The sequence below is a fragment of the Ochotona curzoniae genome, unplaced genomic scaffold (assembly GCF_017591425.1).
Source record: "Ochotona curzoniae isolate NIBS_2020 unplaced genomic scaffold, NIBS_Ocur_1.0 scaffold_2587, whole genome shotgun sequence".
NCBI lineage: Eukaryota > Metazoa > Chordata > Mammalia > Lagomorpha > Ochotonidae > Ochotona > Ochotona curzoniae.
In genome coordinates this window covers 4,099,689-4,117,978 of record NW_024467096.1, presented here as the reverse complement: position 1 = coordinate 4,117,978, position 18,290 = coordinate 4,099,689, and the positions used below count along the sequence as shown (strand labels likewise).

At 45.7% G+C, this 18,290-nt stretch overlaps 1 protein-coding gene across 7 annotated transcripts in view; it reads right to left on the bottom strand.

The window, feature by feature from the left end:
- KALRN (kalirin RhoGEF kinase) overlaps positions 1-18,290 on the bottom strand; it is a 660,588-nt gene that overhangs the window by 46,856 nt on the left and 595,442 nt on the right. For all 7 annotated transcript variants that reach the window (XM_041002785.1, XM_041002786.1, XM_041002787.1 and 4 more), the window contains 7 exons: positions 9,074-9,204; positions 4,267-4,333; positions 2,739-2,842; positions 2,487-2,556; positions 1,691-1,777; positions 975-1,067; positions 249-299 (listed from right to left, as the gene is read on the bottom strand). In XM_041002785.1, coding sequence (XP_040858719.1) covers positions 249-299; positions 975-1,067; positions 1,691-1,777; positions 2,487-2,556; positions 2,739-2,842; positions 4,267-4,333; positions 9,074-9,204 — 603 coding nt within the window. The remainder of the gene's footprint in view (positions 1-248; positions 300-974; positions 1,068-1,690; positions 1,778-2,486; positions 2,557-2,738; positions 2,843-4,266; positions 4,334-9,073; positions 9,205-18,290) is intronic.

The following is an 18,290-nucleotide window of genomic DNA, read 5'->3' as shown; positions in this document are numbered from 1 at the left end:
TGAGAGGTCAGATAGCACCCTTTCTCACTGCACTGGAAACCACAGGGGCAGCTGCAGGGCTAAGCGCTAGGTCTGCCACAGGCCAGAATCCTTGAGGTCCAGAAAAATACCATGTTCGTGAACTCTCGCCATTCCTCATCCTGCTGCCCAGGAGAGGAGTTTGCCTGGACTCTGCCAAAGGGCTCTTCTCCTTTTAGACACCCAATATGGTCGGGAAGCATGGCAAGCATTACAAGCAGAAAACTCACCTCGATATCGGAACACTCCAAGCCAGCCTTCTCACTGTATCTCAGGAAGTCCTAGCATGGGGGGCGGGGGGGAGCAGAGAAAGGGAGGTTGCGGGAAGTGAGTGAAATCAGTTAGAGAAATGGAGAGCTATAAAAAAAAAACTATAAAAATATGCTAACACTCTGAAGACTTTCCTTCTTCCTAGGAGAGGGGGTTACAGGTTTGTGCTAGTTGAAAACTGAACTTAAGAGTCATGTTAGAACAACATAGAGAGCCCCCTTGAACACTCAGTTTCAAAGCTATGGAAAAGGAGAGGTGGCAGGAGGGAGAGGGGAAGGGCAACAAGAAAAGTTGTCTCCACCACTGCACCTTGCATGCTTCTATAAAGTGAATCAAGTTGAATTATTGCTCAAAACAAATTACAGTCAAATTTTAGGAATTACTCTTCTAAGATCCATAGGACCTTATATTCCATTCTGATTTTATGCTCTTACTACTTGTTAAAAGTATCAAGTCAGTAATTATGACAAAGTAAGGAAAGCGAATGAGGGGAAAAAAAAATCAAGAAACAGCTGACCCTAAGGGCCGGAATAGTGGCTGTGAGACACGGGGCAAAGCTGATGGCGAGACCAGCAGGGGAGGTGAAAGGCCACTGTGTCTCTAGCAGTTCACATCCTGAGGGCAGTGTAGTGGGAACAGAACCAGCCCCGGGCCAGCAAGATTCCTCCGCAGCCCTGACCACTCACCTTCAGAAGCAACTGGTATTTTGTTATTCTCTGAATCGGCTTGATAAGGAAGTCGCTCAGTGTCAGCCTTTGGTTGATCTCCTGTTTTACCTCCTGAAACACAAGGGATCCATGTCAGAGAAAGAGGAACTGGAGAACCGGGTTACTCTGGATCAGGGGTCAAAGGCATGGGTGCGTGACAGGGCTTTGTGTTTTCTAATAAACTCATAATCTTCAAACCACATAAGGGGCAGATCTACTCACATAACTGCTCATTTGCTGTGAACCACACGTAGCATACCACTATCGCCTCCTCACCCACCATGCCTTTCTAGCACACACCCTGGCCTCACTAAAGTGAGGAGTCACTTAGGATGGGTATCGTGTTCTCTACTACACTGGGGCCAAGTTAGGAAGGGACAAATCCTCCCAGGACACACGGGCTTAGGGGCCAAGGCTCCCTCCTGGGACACGGCAGGCTTAGGCACCAGGGTTCTAAACTTGATTTCTTAATAGTCCATAGGTGAGGCTATCTCTGTTGCTCCCAAGCAAAGGTACTCAAGGGAATTTAGCTGCGAAGCTAATGACCTCACTAAGGCTCTTAAGACAGGGTTAGCGGCACCAGGTGGGAGCCACTTGCACATGACACCTGGTGTTTCTGCATGTGGCTGTCACAGCTGAGTACCCCCTCTCCACTGCCACCCCCAACTCTGGTTTAACAGAGCTGAACATCCCACCTCGAAGTAGGCATCATACTCTGCCACGATGTACTCGGAGCGTGGCTTATTCTGGCAGTACCACACGTAGATGTGCAGCTTCCGCTCCTGCGAGAACAGAGGGAGACACAAGAACATTCAGGCATCCTGTGCCTCCCACCCAGTCTCAGGCTGCTGTGCTGAGGACAGACACTCGCCATACCTGGGGATACACTGCTGTGATTTAGATGTAGTTTGTCCCCCAAGGGTATATGTGTTGGGGGCTTCAATGTGATGAGACCTTAAAGAGATGGGAGGTCACCAGAGGTGCTGCCCATGGAAGGGATTAAACTCATTCTCATAGGACCCCAGTTAGTTCTCATAAGAAGGCTATAATCCTAGGAACCAGCCTGGCCTCTCTCCCTGGCTTCCTGCCTTGCTGACTGAGCTCATGCTAACATCCCCTGCTGCCAGCATGCCAAAACCAGAGGCCATCTCTAGAGACCAAGCTGACCAGCCTTTCCAAGCCAGGGCTGTCAGCTGCTAAAGCTGTGAACTAAATAAATCTCTTGTCTTGATGACATTACCCAGCTTCAGGTATCTTGTCACAGTCACAATAGATGAACTACTCCACATGCCAAGGCAGTGAATATCAAGGATGTGAAAGTGAAGGTAGTAGGGCAGAGACCACTTAACTGCCAAGAAGTTTTTAAACGCCCCCCACCACCAAAACCTCAGCGGGGGTTGGGGAAGTCATGGAAGGGCAAAGAGGGAACTTTGAAATGAACACACAGGAGGCTGTTGATGGGCTGGGGAGGAAAGGAAAGGGGAGACTCACATGTTTAATAAAGAGCTGGGCCAATCTCTCTTGCTCTTGGATGCACTTTTCCAGTTCCGCCAGGAAAAAACTAAAATGGAGAGAGCGGACAAGAGGAGGAAGCCACACTGTACTATTTCTCCATGATGAGATAAAAGAAAAAGACTCCTTCCTTCTTAAACCTTACCTCCGCAGGTCATGTACAGAGGAGGACTGGACAGTCCCAGGTCCCAGGAACCAGCCCCCCAAAACCTTAGGGCACACAACACTTACTCCTTATGCCAGTCATAAATCTGGTGAATATTCCCAAACACGATTTTATCCTTCCCGCGCATATCCTCGGGGACACCCTTTTCTTCTATTCTCTTCATGAAGCCCTGAGGTAGCAGAGGCAATGGTTAGTACAGGATTTCCACAGCAAAGCTTTCTGGGCTGAGCTCCATACTGAAGCATCCAGATAAGTCTACACTTGAGTTCAAGGTCAAGTGTGTCTGCAGTTCCCCTTAACTCAGCCAGGATGTCACCCTGGAGTTTCTGGTGTCCCTTTCTTCCATCTCCAGTCCCTTCAAGGAAGCTGGACTAAAAGATAACAACCATTCATTCCTCTCCCCTTTGTCAATCCAAAATAATCACATTTCTAAAGGCTGACAACTGGACACATCTGGTTTAGAAAGCATATCTCACGTTCTGTAAAATGTGGGCAGGTTATCATTTCAATCATTTTTGAAGTCGGGTTTTGGGATTGTACAGAAGCATGGATCCCTGTGACAGGTGAGAGAGCCAATATAACCAGGTGTCACATGGCTTGTAATGACACTGGTGTCTGACTTCCCTGGATGGCTGTCCCTGAGTCTCCTGACTCCCCATCCCTCAGACCAGAATACCCTCCCCTGAGTCAGAACTCAGCTCCTCTGTGTGCCAGGTTAGTCTGCGCATAACAAGGTTCAGGAGAGGCAAGTACAAAGCCTGATGTGAGATTTCCTAGGACGGGGATATTTCAGTCAAGTGTGAGGAACTAAGAGGAAATTTAGACACCAGGCATTCGCTTTTTAGACTTGATATTATTTCATTTAAGGTGATTGACAAAAGCGGGCTCTAAGCCATCTCAATTATCCATTTACTTTCATCCAAGCATCTAAGTAAATCTTTCTAAAGTCAATCCCTTTGGATATGTTAACACTTAACTGTTAACCTGTCAATCATACTGGTGGCTTTTGTCATCCTTGCAGCTATAATGCTTTCTTTAAACTCTAAGAAAATAATACATGCTCCATGATTCTATCGGAGTGAGCTGCTTTGTGCTCCGAAGACAACTTGGTCACAGCTGTCTTTAGTGGAAGGAAATGGACTCCTCCAAGAGGCTCCCCCAAAAGGCTGGAATATTTGAACTGCTATGTCCTTCCAAAAATATCCTGGTATTTCCAAGGAAAACGAAATATATCCAGAGTGGGCATTTGGCTCAGTGGTTAACAAGTCCATCTTGTATCAGAGTGCCTGGCAGAAGTCTCAACTACTCAGCTTCCTGCCAATGCACATCTGGGGAGCAGCAGACGATGGTTCAAGTATTTACGTCATTGCCACCCACGTGGGAGACCCAGATGGAGTTCTGGGCTCCTGACTCAATTAAACAAACAAAAAAGAAAAGAAAGGAAAAAATATCCCTGCACATACATTCTGATTAATTTATTATCATTTCTGCAAATATTCACAGTAAAAACACATGTAAGCATGAAGCACAAACAGGCCCAGACTGGATCCAGCCCATTTGAAGCTGCACACCCAGGCTGAGCCATCAACTTACCTCCACCACAATTCCCAGGTCCTTGACATAGTCTTTCTCTGTCTGCACCAGCTCATTCAGCACAAACCTGAGACAGCAGATGAAACACAATGGGAGTTCTTCTTTATCGGTCAAACATCTTCACACCTCAGTTCACAACAAAGTTATCTTGGTGCCTTCACAAACAGCTCATCAAACAGAGCTGGACTCAGCACCCTGGAAGATGTTGACTGGTGCTGGCCTCCTCTGGACTCCTCCCCTATCCCCCACCTAAGCCAGAGAAGGCTGGCCCTGATAACACATAATTCGTCACCTAGCATTCTTTCCATTCTTCATGCATTTCTCTCCCTCAGCCATAACTGAACACTTGCAGGGTAGACAGGACGGACAACCACCAATAACTAACCAATAATCTGGGTTATCAAAGCTTTTAGGCCAACGGCTCACCACGAGACTTTTATTGCTTTATTTCAGCTCCATTCTTTGCTTAAGGAGAGGAGAAAGGTATTTGTTTGACAACCCACCTTGAAGGCTTCTAAGACAAGGATATCACAGATACCATGCCAAGCTTTTAAGATACAGAAGTTACAAAAGTTACAGAAGTTACCCAGAGTGGTATCCAGTGCAATGCACCTGCAAAATCCCCAGGCAAGGCCAGCAAGTGGACTGTGGACACTGCACGGCCCATCTGGGGCCCAGAACGCGAGATTTCACATACCACAAAGCCGAACGTGTCTTGTCCAGTTTTTCTCCTGTTAATTATTTCTATCTTACAGAACATTTACTATGTGCAGTTACTGTACTTGGCTTTTTCCAGGCCTACTACAAGGGAGATGTTGCAAATCCCTATTTTATGTAAAATTGAGACAAAAAGGTAACTTGTCCAAGATGACACACGAGGAATGGAAGTGGGATTTGAACCAAGTCCTGTAAGAGTTCAAAGACCAGTTAATGACTCAGACAGACTCTGTAGACCTAGAAGACCACTCGTTCCTCTTTCCTCTGTCTAGACAGTCAGAACTACACATAAATGCCTATGGGTAGAGGCCAGCATTGCAGTGCAGTAAATTAAACCTTTGGATGGTCCATGCCAGAATCCCCACAAGTGCTTGTTTGAGTCCCTGCTGCTCCATTTCCGATCTAGCTCCCTGCTAATGCACCCAGGAAAGCAGTGGAAGACGATGCCAAGTACTTGGGCCCTGTAACTCTCACGGTGAGACCCAGACAGGGCTGTTGCAGCCACATGGGGGGCGAACCACTGGATGAGAGGTTTCTTTTTCTTTTTTTCTCTCCTCTCTGTAACTATGCTCAAATAAAATAATTCTATTTAAAAAGAGACTGACAGTTGTGCCTGGGGACGAGGTAAGTGCCAGCCAGGCCCCTGGGATGTCCAAGCAGGGGCCCTGATCAGGATCCTAAGGTTTTGGCCTCAGGAGGCAATCCTGAAACACCTGCTCCTTAGGTACTGAGATGACACCCAATCCTGATCCCGGGTCTGCCACTTCAGGCAAATGGTGGAAGCAAAGGAACACGCATTTCTTTATCAGAATACCCAACACTTCCCACCAGTACCCTCTCTGTAATTCAACATGGGTTTTAAGCCACAGGAAGGAACTGGCAAGGCCAAATGAAAGCATGCAGATATATCTTTAGCACAGCCTGAGTTAGAGCCTATAAGAAAGTAGTTAAAAAAAAAAACCACAGGAAAATGAGAGTGGGAATTTGGGGCCGGGAGGGCCCTCTGGAGATGGAGTCCAGCGCTCTGTCTCCAGGCGGTATTTTTATCCTCAGCTATTTGCTGTGAGGGGAACTGTGCTCAGGGAGCTGAGAAGGTGCTGCAAGGGGCCTTGTATTTCTTTCTTCTGAAGGACTCAGGAGTAAGCCCTTGAGGATCTCAACTTATTAAGACACTACACCAAAGATTTAAACCACCTACATCTCAAGGCAGCTCACAATGAACTGCCAAATAAATTCAATTGGTCATCAGTTCTTGCAAGCAGAATTCAATGGAAGTGGCTTAAAAAGAAATGTTAATATCTGGCTCAAGGGCCCGGTGACATGACCTGGCAGCTAAAGTCCTTGCCTTGAACGTGCCAGGATCCCATATGGGTGCTGGTTCTAATCCCGGCAGCTCCATTTCCCATCCAGCTCCCCGCTTGTGGCCTGGGAAAGCAGTCGAGGACGGCCCAAAGCCTTGGGATTCTGCACCTGTGTGGGAGACCCGGAGGAAGTTCCTGGATCCTGGCTTCGGATCGGTGCAGCACCGGCCGTTGTGCTCACTTGGGGAGTGAATCATCGGATGGAAGATCTTTCTGTATTTCCTCCTCTCTGTATAGCTGACTTTGTAATAAGAATAAATAAATCTTAAAAAAAAAATTTGGCTCAAGTACAATTTTTCCAGCTATGGGACAGATTTTTTTTTCTTTTCTTTTTTTTTTTTAATTTATTTTTATTGGAAAGTGAGATATACAAAGAGGAGGAGAGACAAAGTAGAAGACTTTTCATCCACTGATTCACTCCCCAAGCAGCTGCAACGGCCAGAGCTGTGCTCTAATCCGAAGCCAGGAGCACAGGGCCTCTTCAGGGTTTTCCACATGGTTGCAGGGTCCCAAGGCTTTGGGCCATCTTCAACTGCTTTCCCAGGCCACAAGCAGGGAGCTGGGTGGGAAGCAGGGATGCTGGAACATGAACTGATGCCCATATGGGATCCCGGCGCATGCAAGGAAATGACGTTAGCTGCTAGGCTACCTCACCGGAACCAATAGATGCTTTTCTAACCTCTCTCTTTCACAAGGGTAGGGAAAGGCCACTTTGAGACAAAAACACTTTTCCTCCATGACTGCTCCTTACTGCCATCTGGTCTTTGGACAAACACCAAAACCTTCTAGAAGTGTCGCATGGTGTCACCCAAACTCCCCATTTGCCTGAACACTGCTCCGATTCTTTCTCCAGCTTCCAACCTCCTATACAATTTGCTTTGTTTACTGTCTGGTTTCTCTTATTGGAACGTGAACCTGTCATGAGAGCAAAGATCTTCCCTTTATTGCTACCGTTTGCTTTACTCATAGATGCATTCCCCCAATAGAACACAAAGGTGTTCAGCAAATATTTGTTGCATAAATGTGTGGCTAGTACTTGAAGACAAGCAAGTCCATTCTCAACCTTCTTTCTTCTCCCAGGTAAATGACTCACTTTCAACGTTTCTCCACAGAGCCCTCACTTAACCCTCTGTTGTCTTATTATCACCCTCTGGATGGAGTCTTTGGTCTCTATACCCCTTGGCCTCAAGCCTCCCACACGGTTTATAATTAAACACCCAACTCTCCTTTCTTTCATCAGGGTCATGAAGTTTAGCAAGATAGGATAGGAGCGACAGAAAGTAAGAAGGAGGAAGTATTCTATCAGTTATATTTTCAGGCTAGCTTAGGGTGTGCAGACCGGCAGGGGAGAGTTGGGTAGAAGAGGCTTGGTTCCCTGTTTAAGAGCAAAATCGAACAGTTTCAAGCATGCTTGGGCGACCAGCTTCGATACCAGCTCCCAGGCACAGGCAACCCAAGTGGTATCTGAGCAGTGACTGCCATGTCACAGGCTTCCTCCTTCGCTTTGGACCTCGGCCCCAGCGCAGCCTCAGCAGCTTCACAGGAAGCCTGAGACCCTGGGGAGAATTGGTTGTGTGAACACCCTGGGAGGTTTCCCTATGGTGATGGTTTCTCTCAGCTTCTAGTCCATTCACCAGCTTCCTGGGGCTCCCCCAGAGCACCATAAAGAGGGAATAAATATGGAATTATAGACTTGACATGTCATTTCCTCATCTCTGCTATGACAGTCTGCTTGTGTCATCAGACCCTCATTGCACGTCCACAAAATCTTCAATGTTCACTTTGCAAATCTTCAGGCAACAGAAAGACCTGGTCTTCCTTATTTTCATTAATTTTTATGTCTCTTCTCAGGCTAAAGAAGTTGGGAGTTTGAAGGAGACAGGCATATCAACAATAGGAAGGGACTTCACACCTGCCTACCCAGTAGTCACTGCTCCTTATGGCATCTCACGTGCTGAGCTTTGTCCAATATTCATCACGGTTCTACCTCCAACAGGGTCAGGCCCCAAACAGGAAAACAAAAGTTTTGGAGTTACGGCTTTGTGCGAGTGGCATTCTGGTACCGTCTTGAACACCCCAAATAATAAAGACTGACCCTTTATCAAAGTAGACAACTTAAAGTTTGCCTGGCCTGTGGGTTTTCGTGAAATGGCCTGCGATGCAGACTGTGTTTCACTAGTAACCATTCAAAAGGTGAAGAAAAGGTTCTCCATGTTCACAAACGCAAAGTGAAATCCTGACAGAAGGACTGGGGCCATTAGAACTCGCTATGCTGTCTCTGCTGCCCCTGGCCCACTGCACACACTGTGTGTGAATGCTTCCCTCCTCCCAGATGTATCACTTCCCCATTTGTGGGAAACATCCAAGGTGACCTCGATCTGGCTTTCTGTCGTGGTTAGGGATTCTCTCACTGCACAATAATAACAGCCCCACACTTTCTCAATCTGGCTGTTTTTTCTTTGCCAGCATGCTTTACAATTCTAACATGTCTTAGTGCTAACCATACTTTGTTCATTACAGCTGTTATTTCCCAGTACATACTTCACCTCAAGTTCAAGCCAGAGCCATAGGAGCTCCTTGTCTATCCAGGTTACCCTGTCAGGACCCGTGTCACCTTGGCACAGAATGGATGAAATCAGGGGATGCACAGGGTGCTGAATTCCTCTATGGTTCTCTCCCAACGCCTGCACACTCATGTGCGGCAAGGTAGAATTGGGTGAGCCACTCACATCCTGCCTCTCAGGGCCTTGGCCTTCTGCTCTTCTTCCAGATTCCTAGGAGGTGTGGGCGGGGTCATCCCCTCATTCAGGCAGCCTGCAGGGTCTTTCAAGCTCCCCCGGTAGGAGCCTCCTTCCAGACTCTGAAAAGAGAAGAAGAAAAGGCCGTGGAGAAGTGTACACTGATGAGTCATCCGGGAGTCCCTGCGCTCCCCCCCAGACAAGCCACTGCCAGCCTGCGACGTAAGGAGCCGAGGTTGTTCTCATGGGAGGTCATGGGAGCAGGAGACCAGAGATCTCCTTCCTTCAGCAGGGTGCAGCCTCCAGCTGCTTGCCCGGAGACAGTCAGGGCCCACTGGACGTGTAGGAGCTGCCCATTTCCCAGGCGTGACAGAATGGTCAACGTGACCTCTCTCTGGGTAAGCAATCCAGAAGCAAAGCTCATCATGATAACTCTATCCTAATTAGAAATGAAGAAAATCAACTGTAGGAGCAACCATTAAAATCAAACTGATTCAGAAAGGAAAACAAAAGAGAAACAGTGCCTTGTTAAACTACATTTGTTGAAGACACTGCTGAAGTCAACCTACCTAACCTTTTCTAAAGTCATCTTTGCTAAGGCTTTCTTTCACTTATTAATCCATCTCATTTGATTAAGATGCTGCAGGATTTTAAGAAAAAGAGAACAAATTCAAACGATTAGTGAAGTTCTCTAAAAGGACTTAAGGTTAAAGGATACAGAATTTGAATCCTAGCTCTGCCAGACCCTGGATGATCTCACATGGAATGGCTAAGACTGTTCTCTGCTTCCGTTCTTCTCAACATTCATATCAGATCTGCCCTCTTTACAGATCTTTATGGCACAGATACAGAAAATAGTTGAATCGCCCTTTGAAACGCTAAAAATGGTCCACATGTGGAGTTTTCTCGCCCCCACGGATAAGCACTATTAGTAACAGGGACACTCACAATGGTGTCAATGTTAACCTTGTGGCAAGTGCCCACTGACCCTTACCATTTGATCATACAAATCAGCGAGAGCAATGTGGGTAGAGTAAGACTAGAGATCATGGTCAAGGTGGCCAACAGTAAAACAAATATGGGAGACTAAACCAAATTCTTCCTTTCAGATACCCTTCTGTGCCTGACACTGGAAAGGTTCCACCTAGCAGCCTCTGCTGACCTTAGTAACCCTAAGATCAAAGTCACAAAGGTCAAAAAGTGCAGTGCAACAAAACAGGAGAAACGAAAGCCTTCAGTCTTCAGTGGTCTACACTTGGAGTGCCCATCACAAACCCTCTTAGCTGCAGTGTAGGCCAAAGAGAGGGAGGAAAGAACAGTCCCGAGAAGTGAAACAAAAACCAAACAAGGCTCCTGAAGGGCCATTACAGAAGAGAAGCCGGCAAATACTCAAACTTGAATGTGCAAAGCCTAATGCTGAGAAGAGCTATGGACCCTCTTTTTCCGTCAACAGACAAAATGTACCAAGGGCTCCCCAATGAATCTGTTAACAGAATGAAGAGGACAGGATCATCAAGCTTAAGCCACAGCATTTCTTTTAACTGGATCTAAAGGTATTTACAGAACCAGTAATAAGCCATGGAAGTTATTAAAGCCAGAGCAGAAGTATAGGCTAAAAATACAGAAAGGTCAAGCAGGGTTTGGCTACATTTATAGACACAGGATCTGCAACCTGTTATTAAGGAAATGAGAGTGTCTGGTGCTGAGGCTTGACAAGCCAGTGAACAGGCAGGCTTTCCAGTGATGAATCCCCTGGTGCCAGCAGCAGAGACAGGCTCACCAGCAGACTGCCCCAGCTGGCACTGATCTGATTAGCGCCTTTTGCTCCCTGCCTCCTGCTCCACGGTGCTGCTGTAGCCCTTGTCCTGAGGCCGTTGGCAGGCAGGGTGGTGACTACAGAACCTTATCTCTCCACCCACGAGGTGCTCCCATGGCCCAAACAAGTTCAGTGTGGTCCATGTTCACACCTCCACAGAATGAAGGATATCTCAACAGTCTAACAGGTCACCCAGAGAAGCATACGCTCTCTCCTCCTGCTTGACCCACTCTAGGAGCCAAGATATCTAAGTCATCCTTAGGGGAGGACCCTCTGGAGAGGAGTTAGAAGGATAGGACTAGTGAGAGGAAGAGGAAACTACAGGGTTAGGGGAAGCTATAAACTAAGAAGGGGGAAAAGAAAGCCCTCCATATCTGGGATTGACTAGAAGGTTAGGGCTTATAATAATCCAAGAGATTCTCTAAGGACCTGGTCATCGGTGCTGGAGTTGGGATACTGGGCTTTAGCCAAGTTCAAGATGGTGTGACTTCCAACTGTCTGCACTGTTCTTAGGAGAAAACAGGTAGTGGTGGCTGCTTTTCTACCACAGTGAGGGCTTCTGTCCCACCTTGGACTCTGGGCTATAACCATCTTAATAGGCAAGAAGAAAAGTGTATGAAGAGGGGAGCAACAAATGTTCCTATCATCAGTCCAAGGTCAGGAAGGATATTGGCAGGCAGGATTCCCACAGTGACTAAGCACAGAGGAAGGCCATCCCCATGTCTAAAATGAACACATTTCCTGTTGGCCAGACCTTGGATCACATACCCATAAAATGTCCTTTTATGAGTTTCTGTATGCATTCTTGGATTCAAGCAAATTCTATGGAGCACATGCTACATGCTGAATATTTGCAAAGTATTGGAGAAACTCCATGTGCTTTATGAAATGTGCTGAGATGGCTTCTCATTTAGACAGAACGGGGCTCAAGGAGGATAAGCATTAGGAACATGCAGCTCTGGAGTATGTGGAGAGGGAAGGGACAGACTTTTGTGAAGAATTAACACTTGAACTGAGTACTGCTGTCCCTCTGTGTTTGGGGACTGGTTTCAGGACCCTCTGTTGATAGCAAAATCTACAGATATGCAAGGTCCTTGCACAAAATGGTATAGTATTTGCAAGTAAGCCACAAATACTTCTATTTTGGGGGGTGGGGACATTATAAACTGGCATATGTAAATCATGAATTATTATTAATGATGTTTCAATACACATACAGATACTATGCAATGCTCAATCAGAGTAAACATATCTTTCTCTTCAAACACATATCATCCTTTTTTATGATTAAAGCACTCACCACAAAAGTTTTAACAAAAATATACAGTACATTATCAGTGTCTAGAGTCACCCTCTTGTGTGACAGAACATCAGAATTTCTTATTTCCATGTAGGTGTGACTAACTTTAAATAACCTCTTCTCTCCCCAGCCTCTGTTACACTCAACCGTCTTGGACTCAAACACATGGGTGAGACCATGCTCGCCTTCCTCTGTTTGGCTTATTTCACTTACCATAATCACTTCCAGTTTTGCCAATGTTATTGCAAACCCCATATGGTGCTTCTCTATGGTTGAATGGCATTCCGTTGGGTATACACACCAAATTGTCTTCACCCAGTCATTTAGCTGGTGGATACTGAAACTGTTTCCATGTCTCAACTGTTGTGAAATTCATGCATAATTTTTTCATGATGTGCATTTTCCAAGAACCTTTTGAAGATCCTTTATAGGTACTGATTTCAAACTATTTCCCACCAAATGAATATATCTTCTAATTCAAATTTTCCATTCAATTTTGAAGTACCCTTGAATACCCACAGGTAATGAAATCATTACTTGTAAATGTATCTGCACCCCCATGTTCATTGCAAACAGCCAAGATATGGAACCATGTCTGCTAAAAGCAAGTAGATAAAGAAGTGGTGGTAGAAATACAATGGACAGGTACTGTCTTAAAGCACCAGGGGATCCTACCAATTGCCTTACATATGCTAAGTGAAACAAGTTAGAAACACAGAGAAGAGGGGAGAACTGAGGGGAGAGGTGGTAACTTGCCAGAGGGGGAGCAAAGAGCCCAGTGCCAACTAAATTGTATCAAAAAACAAACAAAAAAAAAATAAATATTTTTTTTTAAAAAAAGGAACACAGAGAAGTATTGTGTGATCTGACCTACAGGTGAAGTCCTAAGGGGGAAAAAGGTCAAATATATGAGATAGAGAAAAGAAAAACACCAAAACCAGCAGTGCTTACCAGGAGCCAGGCAGGGGAAACAACAACAACAGGATGATAAAGGACTCATAAGATACAAAGCCACAGATAAGCAGGATGAACAAGTCTGGAGACAGAATGAAGAACAAGAGGTCTCTAATTACTTAACTTCTGTGTGCCTGTTTCTGAACAAAGAGCATGGAATGCTCTAAGACATTTCTGCAGTTAGACAGTGCAGAAACTGTGAGTCTGCATTCTCCAGGTAACAGCAACCTTGAGTTAACAATGATAGGCAAAAATCTACACTTCTCCCTCTTGACCAGAGCTTCAGGACTCCCCTCCACAGAGAGATGCCAGGATGACCCAGCTCCAGAAGAAACACACACCTCCTCAAGGGCTATGAAGAACAGTTACTCTTTTCTCCCCTTGGACTCCGACCTGCTGTTACCTACACCTGGCCAGGTTATCTAAAGGAGACAAGGCACACACACACACACCAGCCTGGCCCTAGCCATGCTGTCCCAGGAGCCCACACAGCTGGCCCAGGGAGGTGAATGCTGGTGGGCAGGAGAACTGGAGAGCAGGGAGGCTGGCAGAAGCAGTCAGGGCACATTCTCAGGATGCTGGGTTGGCAGGTGGACTGAATCTAAGCGCAGGGATGGCTAGTGGCTAGCTCCTTCCCTAAAGGGTAGGGGATCATTGGCCAGGATCTGTGAGCTGAACAAACCCTTCAGCCATGCCATATGATGAGTGCTCAGAGAAGGACTTTTCTTTTGGGAGGTTCCAATCTTCCATGCTATGCAAGGTAGTCACAACCAGGGGCTCCACACCAGATTCTCACATGGCCAGGAAACTCCTGCTCCTCACACTTGAGGAATAAAACCAAACCATATTAATGGTTTGACTATTCTGCAACATTCACTCAGCCACCCATTTATCGCCTGATGAATCCCAAGTTTCCACATGCCCAGCATCACACTAGGTTCTGGATGACAAAGACGCAAAGTTACCTGTACCTGCCTGTCATAGGCAGCTGGGATAGCTGAGTGCTAACACCTGTAGATGGTGCTTATCAGATCACAAAATGCATTCACTCCACTCCATTGCTATGCTCTCTTGAGATTAGATTTAGGTGGACAGAATCATCATTACTGACATGCAAAATAGAGATAGGTTCAAGCTAAGTCACTTTCCCAGATGCTGTCACATAAACATCAGAGACAGGACTAAAACCAAATCTGTCTATTCCTTAGACATAGCAGCAGCAGCAGCAGCAGCAACAGCACTCCACAGGCCTGGAAAAAGTTTTGTTGATGTAAGCAAAGGCTCTTAGATGCCATAGTTAAGACGTAGCTCAGGACGCTTGGATCCCATATCAGAGTGCCTGGGTTTGAGTTCCACCTCAACTTCCTACTGCAATGCACCCTGGAAGGTCCCTGCCATGCATGAGAGACCAGGATGGCATTCCCAGCTCTCAGTCTGTAGCTTCACTGTGGCCCAATCCTAGTTTTTATGCATAGGTGGGATAAACCAGTGGAAAATAAAAGCAAATCTTAATTTACATAAGTTTCTAGGGCCTGGTATGATGGCTCAATGGCTAAATCCTCACCTTGTAAGCACTGGCATCCCATATAAACACTGTTTGTGTTCCAGCTGCTCCATTTCCCATCCAGCTCCCTGTTTGTGGCCTGTGAAAGTTGTAGAAGATGGCCCAAAGCCTTGGGACCCTGCACCCATGCGGGAGCCCTGGAAAAACCTTCTTGCTCATGGATTTGGTCTCGCACAGTCCTAGCTATTGCAGCCATTTGGAGTGTGAACCAGCAGGTAGAACATTTTTCTCTGTCTCCTCTCCATAAATCTGATCTGTCTTTCCAATAAAAATAAATAAATATTTTTTTTAAAAGTTTTTAATATCATGGAAAACATATGCAGTTTTTTTTTCCCCCTGGCCTAGGTTAGACTCAGAACTACAGAAAGTGTGTTAGTTCTATTGTGGGGGTAATGGGTGAACATCCTCGTTTGCAAACAGAATCACTTAAAGAAAGGCCAGGGCTGGCAGGAGACAGACAGGGTCCACTGATGCTCAGGACTTACCAATGGGGGTTCCTCCAGGGGTTTTATCTGCACTGCAGGTGGACTCAGCATCCAGCTCCCCCTGTCCTGATGGCAGCTCTTGTGCAATACAGGGGCAAAGTCTTGGGTCAATTGTACACGTATGCCCAGAATTCACTGGGGGCAGCTTCATAAGGACAAGGGGTTCTAATGGCCTTTGAGCATTCTTAGGGGCTAAATGGTTTCTTCTTTTTTTTTTTTTTAAGATTTTATTTATTTATTGGAAAGTCAGATATACAGAGAGGAGGAGAGACAGAGAGGAAGATCTTCTGTCTGATGATTCACTCCCCAAGTGAGCCCAACGGCCGATACTATGCCAATCCGAAGCCAGGATCCAGGAACCTCTTCTGGGTATCCCACAGGGGTGCAGGGTCTCAAAGTTTTAGGCCGTCCTCGACTGCTTTCCCAGGCCACAAGCAGGAAGCTGGATGGGAAGTGGAGCTGCTGGGATTAGAACCGGCATCCACATGGGATCCTGGTGCGTTCAAGATGAGGACTTTAGCTGCTAGGCCACGCTGCCAGGCCACTAAGTGGTTTCTAAGTACACACTTTGGTGCCATCACTTGAGCAGCCCATTGGAAAAAAGAAAACAGACTCTGTAAAATGGAATCAGACTCTGTTCATTGGCAGGACTTTATTAGCTCCTCCTTACACTGAACTAAGAGAACTCCCACTCACAGGTCTAGATTCTGCCCTTTGGAGAAACAAAAAGTCCTCTCCCCTTTATTCCCACAATCATGTTTCAAGTATTGGAAGACAGCAACCCCCAACTTTTCCCTAGATTTAATCTTAGCTTCTTTACCTGTTACTCCTCCAGGGCCTGTCCAGTTCCTGTAAAAACATTTGTGAATGCTGCATTTAGAATACAATGTATTACTCATATACCCACTCATGCAGGTGTGGTCTGAATAGCTGTAAGTATAATAAGACTATTACTTCTCTTGATCTGTACACTGTACTTGGATTAATCAAGTCTAAGATAACACTGGCTATTTTGGCAGGTGTCACACTACTGAACTCAGTCAAATAAATATTCCAGAACTTTTATGGGCACTCAATATTTTCTGTCAAGCTAAAGAGGTGACCAGAATCAGGAATAAGAATCTTGATGGAGAAATTGCAACTGAATATTCTCAAACATGGCTAGAATAGCCTGAATCTAGATTTGCTCAATCACTACCAGTGGCATGAGAAGAAACAAGTGGAGAAAAGAACAGAGAATCCAGTGTTAATGAGAAGTCTCTAAGAAACCAAACTATTGCTCCCTCACTCACTTCTGTGATGTGGGATTGGTTCTAAACATTGAAACAAATTTATAATTCTGGATTCACTGTAGATCCTACAGAAGTAGTTATTGGTGGAAGAAGTCACAGGAAAGACATCATTTAGCAGATATTTACAGACTGTTGATAGGGTCAACCAGCTCTAATGCTATTCCATTCCCTTTTTTCTGGGCAATCGGCTCTTGGAGGACTTTTCAAACTTTTCACTTATATGTTTAACACCAGTCTCACAGATGGCACAAACTTAAGGCCTAAAGAGACTCAGAAGTTGATGGTAATGGTGGGGCCAGATGAAAGTAACCTACAATATATACAAACTGGGTTCTGGATATAAATATTCATGAAGAACCCTTTAAGTACAGAAGACTGTTGTTAAGTATAGAAGACTATGCTAATGTAAGAAAAAAAAATCACATCCTGGTGACTTGGTATCTAGTTGTAGAGGTAAGCTGCAAAGAAAGACGTCTTAACAAATATCATAACAGGGCTCTTTGAGAGCTGTCCCCGGCAGCATGTGACTTAGGAAATGCTTTAGGATTTCAGAAGAAATTTGGCCATAGCTGCTCAGGGAGGGCACTTTTGAGATTTGAGCATGGCCTTGAAAGCCAATTATGCTCAGGGTAAACACAAATAAGAGAGAAAACATCCTGGAGAAGTGGGTGGTATGGCATGGACAAAAACCAGGAGCAGGGGAAGCAAGGAAGATGAGCTGGTTGCAGCAGAGTTCATCACAAGAGTAAGAAGCAAGTACTGGAGAACAGGCCAAGGAACATTGGGCCAAAGCAGATTATAACTGTAAGGAAGGATTTCCAAATGTTGAGGCTCTTCCTCTTCTCAGCAAGCAAAATCTGGGTTATAAATACATAAAACATGTGACTTATTTATAAACAGTATATCCATGCTACTATACTAGACAACAGAAAATTGGACAAGTCATTCTAGAATGATGAGATTACAGTGTTTCAAAGTCCCCCCTTTCCAATAACTGTCTTCTGAATCTGAGGGCAGTCCATTCTGGAGACAGCTGCTTGTGTGAACAGCAAGGGGACAGCAAACAGCAAACCCAGAATACGCATCAGGAGGGTGAAGGGCAGGGCAGGCTGGCTGAGAAGAGGCAAGGGCTGTGACAGTGGTCCAGACACCAGACCAGGGGCCCAGGGGCAGGTGGTGAAAGAACAAATGCAAAGACAGAGAATAAAGAATGGTATTTGGAGAAAGAGTAGGGTGTATGGGTCAGGGTGGAGAGAAGGAAGAGCAGGCAAGGCATGCTTACAGAGGGCCCTTGGAGAAGTCCATGCAATGTGGACAAGAGTCCTTAACTCCCACAGCAGCAGGGCCAGAGATGACAGGAAAACAGAGAAGCTTCAAGAGCTTGACCCTGGCTCCTACCACCACCATTTTTTTTTTAATTAGGTAAGAAAGTTGAAAAGGTAAAGAACAAAGTCAAGTTCTTAGTGTACAATGTGTTAAATTTCACTCACACACTACATGCTGGGATATCTGAAAAGGGAGTTACTGAGATCAAAATGATCACGTTGCTCTCTCTGGAGAGCAACTACCATTTCTTCTAGTTCCTGGGCCAAGCAGAGAAGGGCTGATGAGCACCCCTGCTCAGGAGCAAGCTGGTGGAAGCTGAAGTTTAACCTAATGACAATTGAAGGACAGGCCACGTGGGGGACACAGCTGAGAAAGAAAGGAAAAAAACACAAGTTCCATCCTACACTGTCACACTTTCCTTTTTAAGGTTTATTTGTTTCAAAGGCAGTTATAGAGATGGAGAGAGACAGT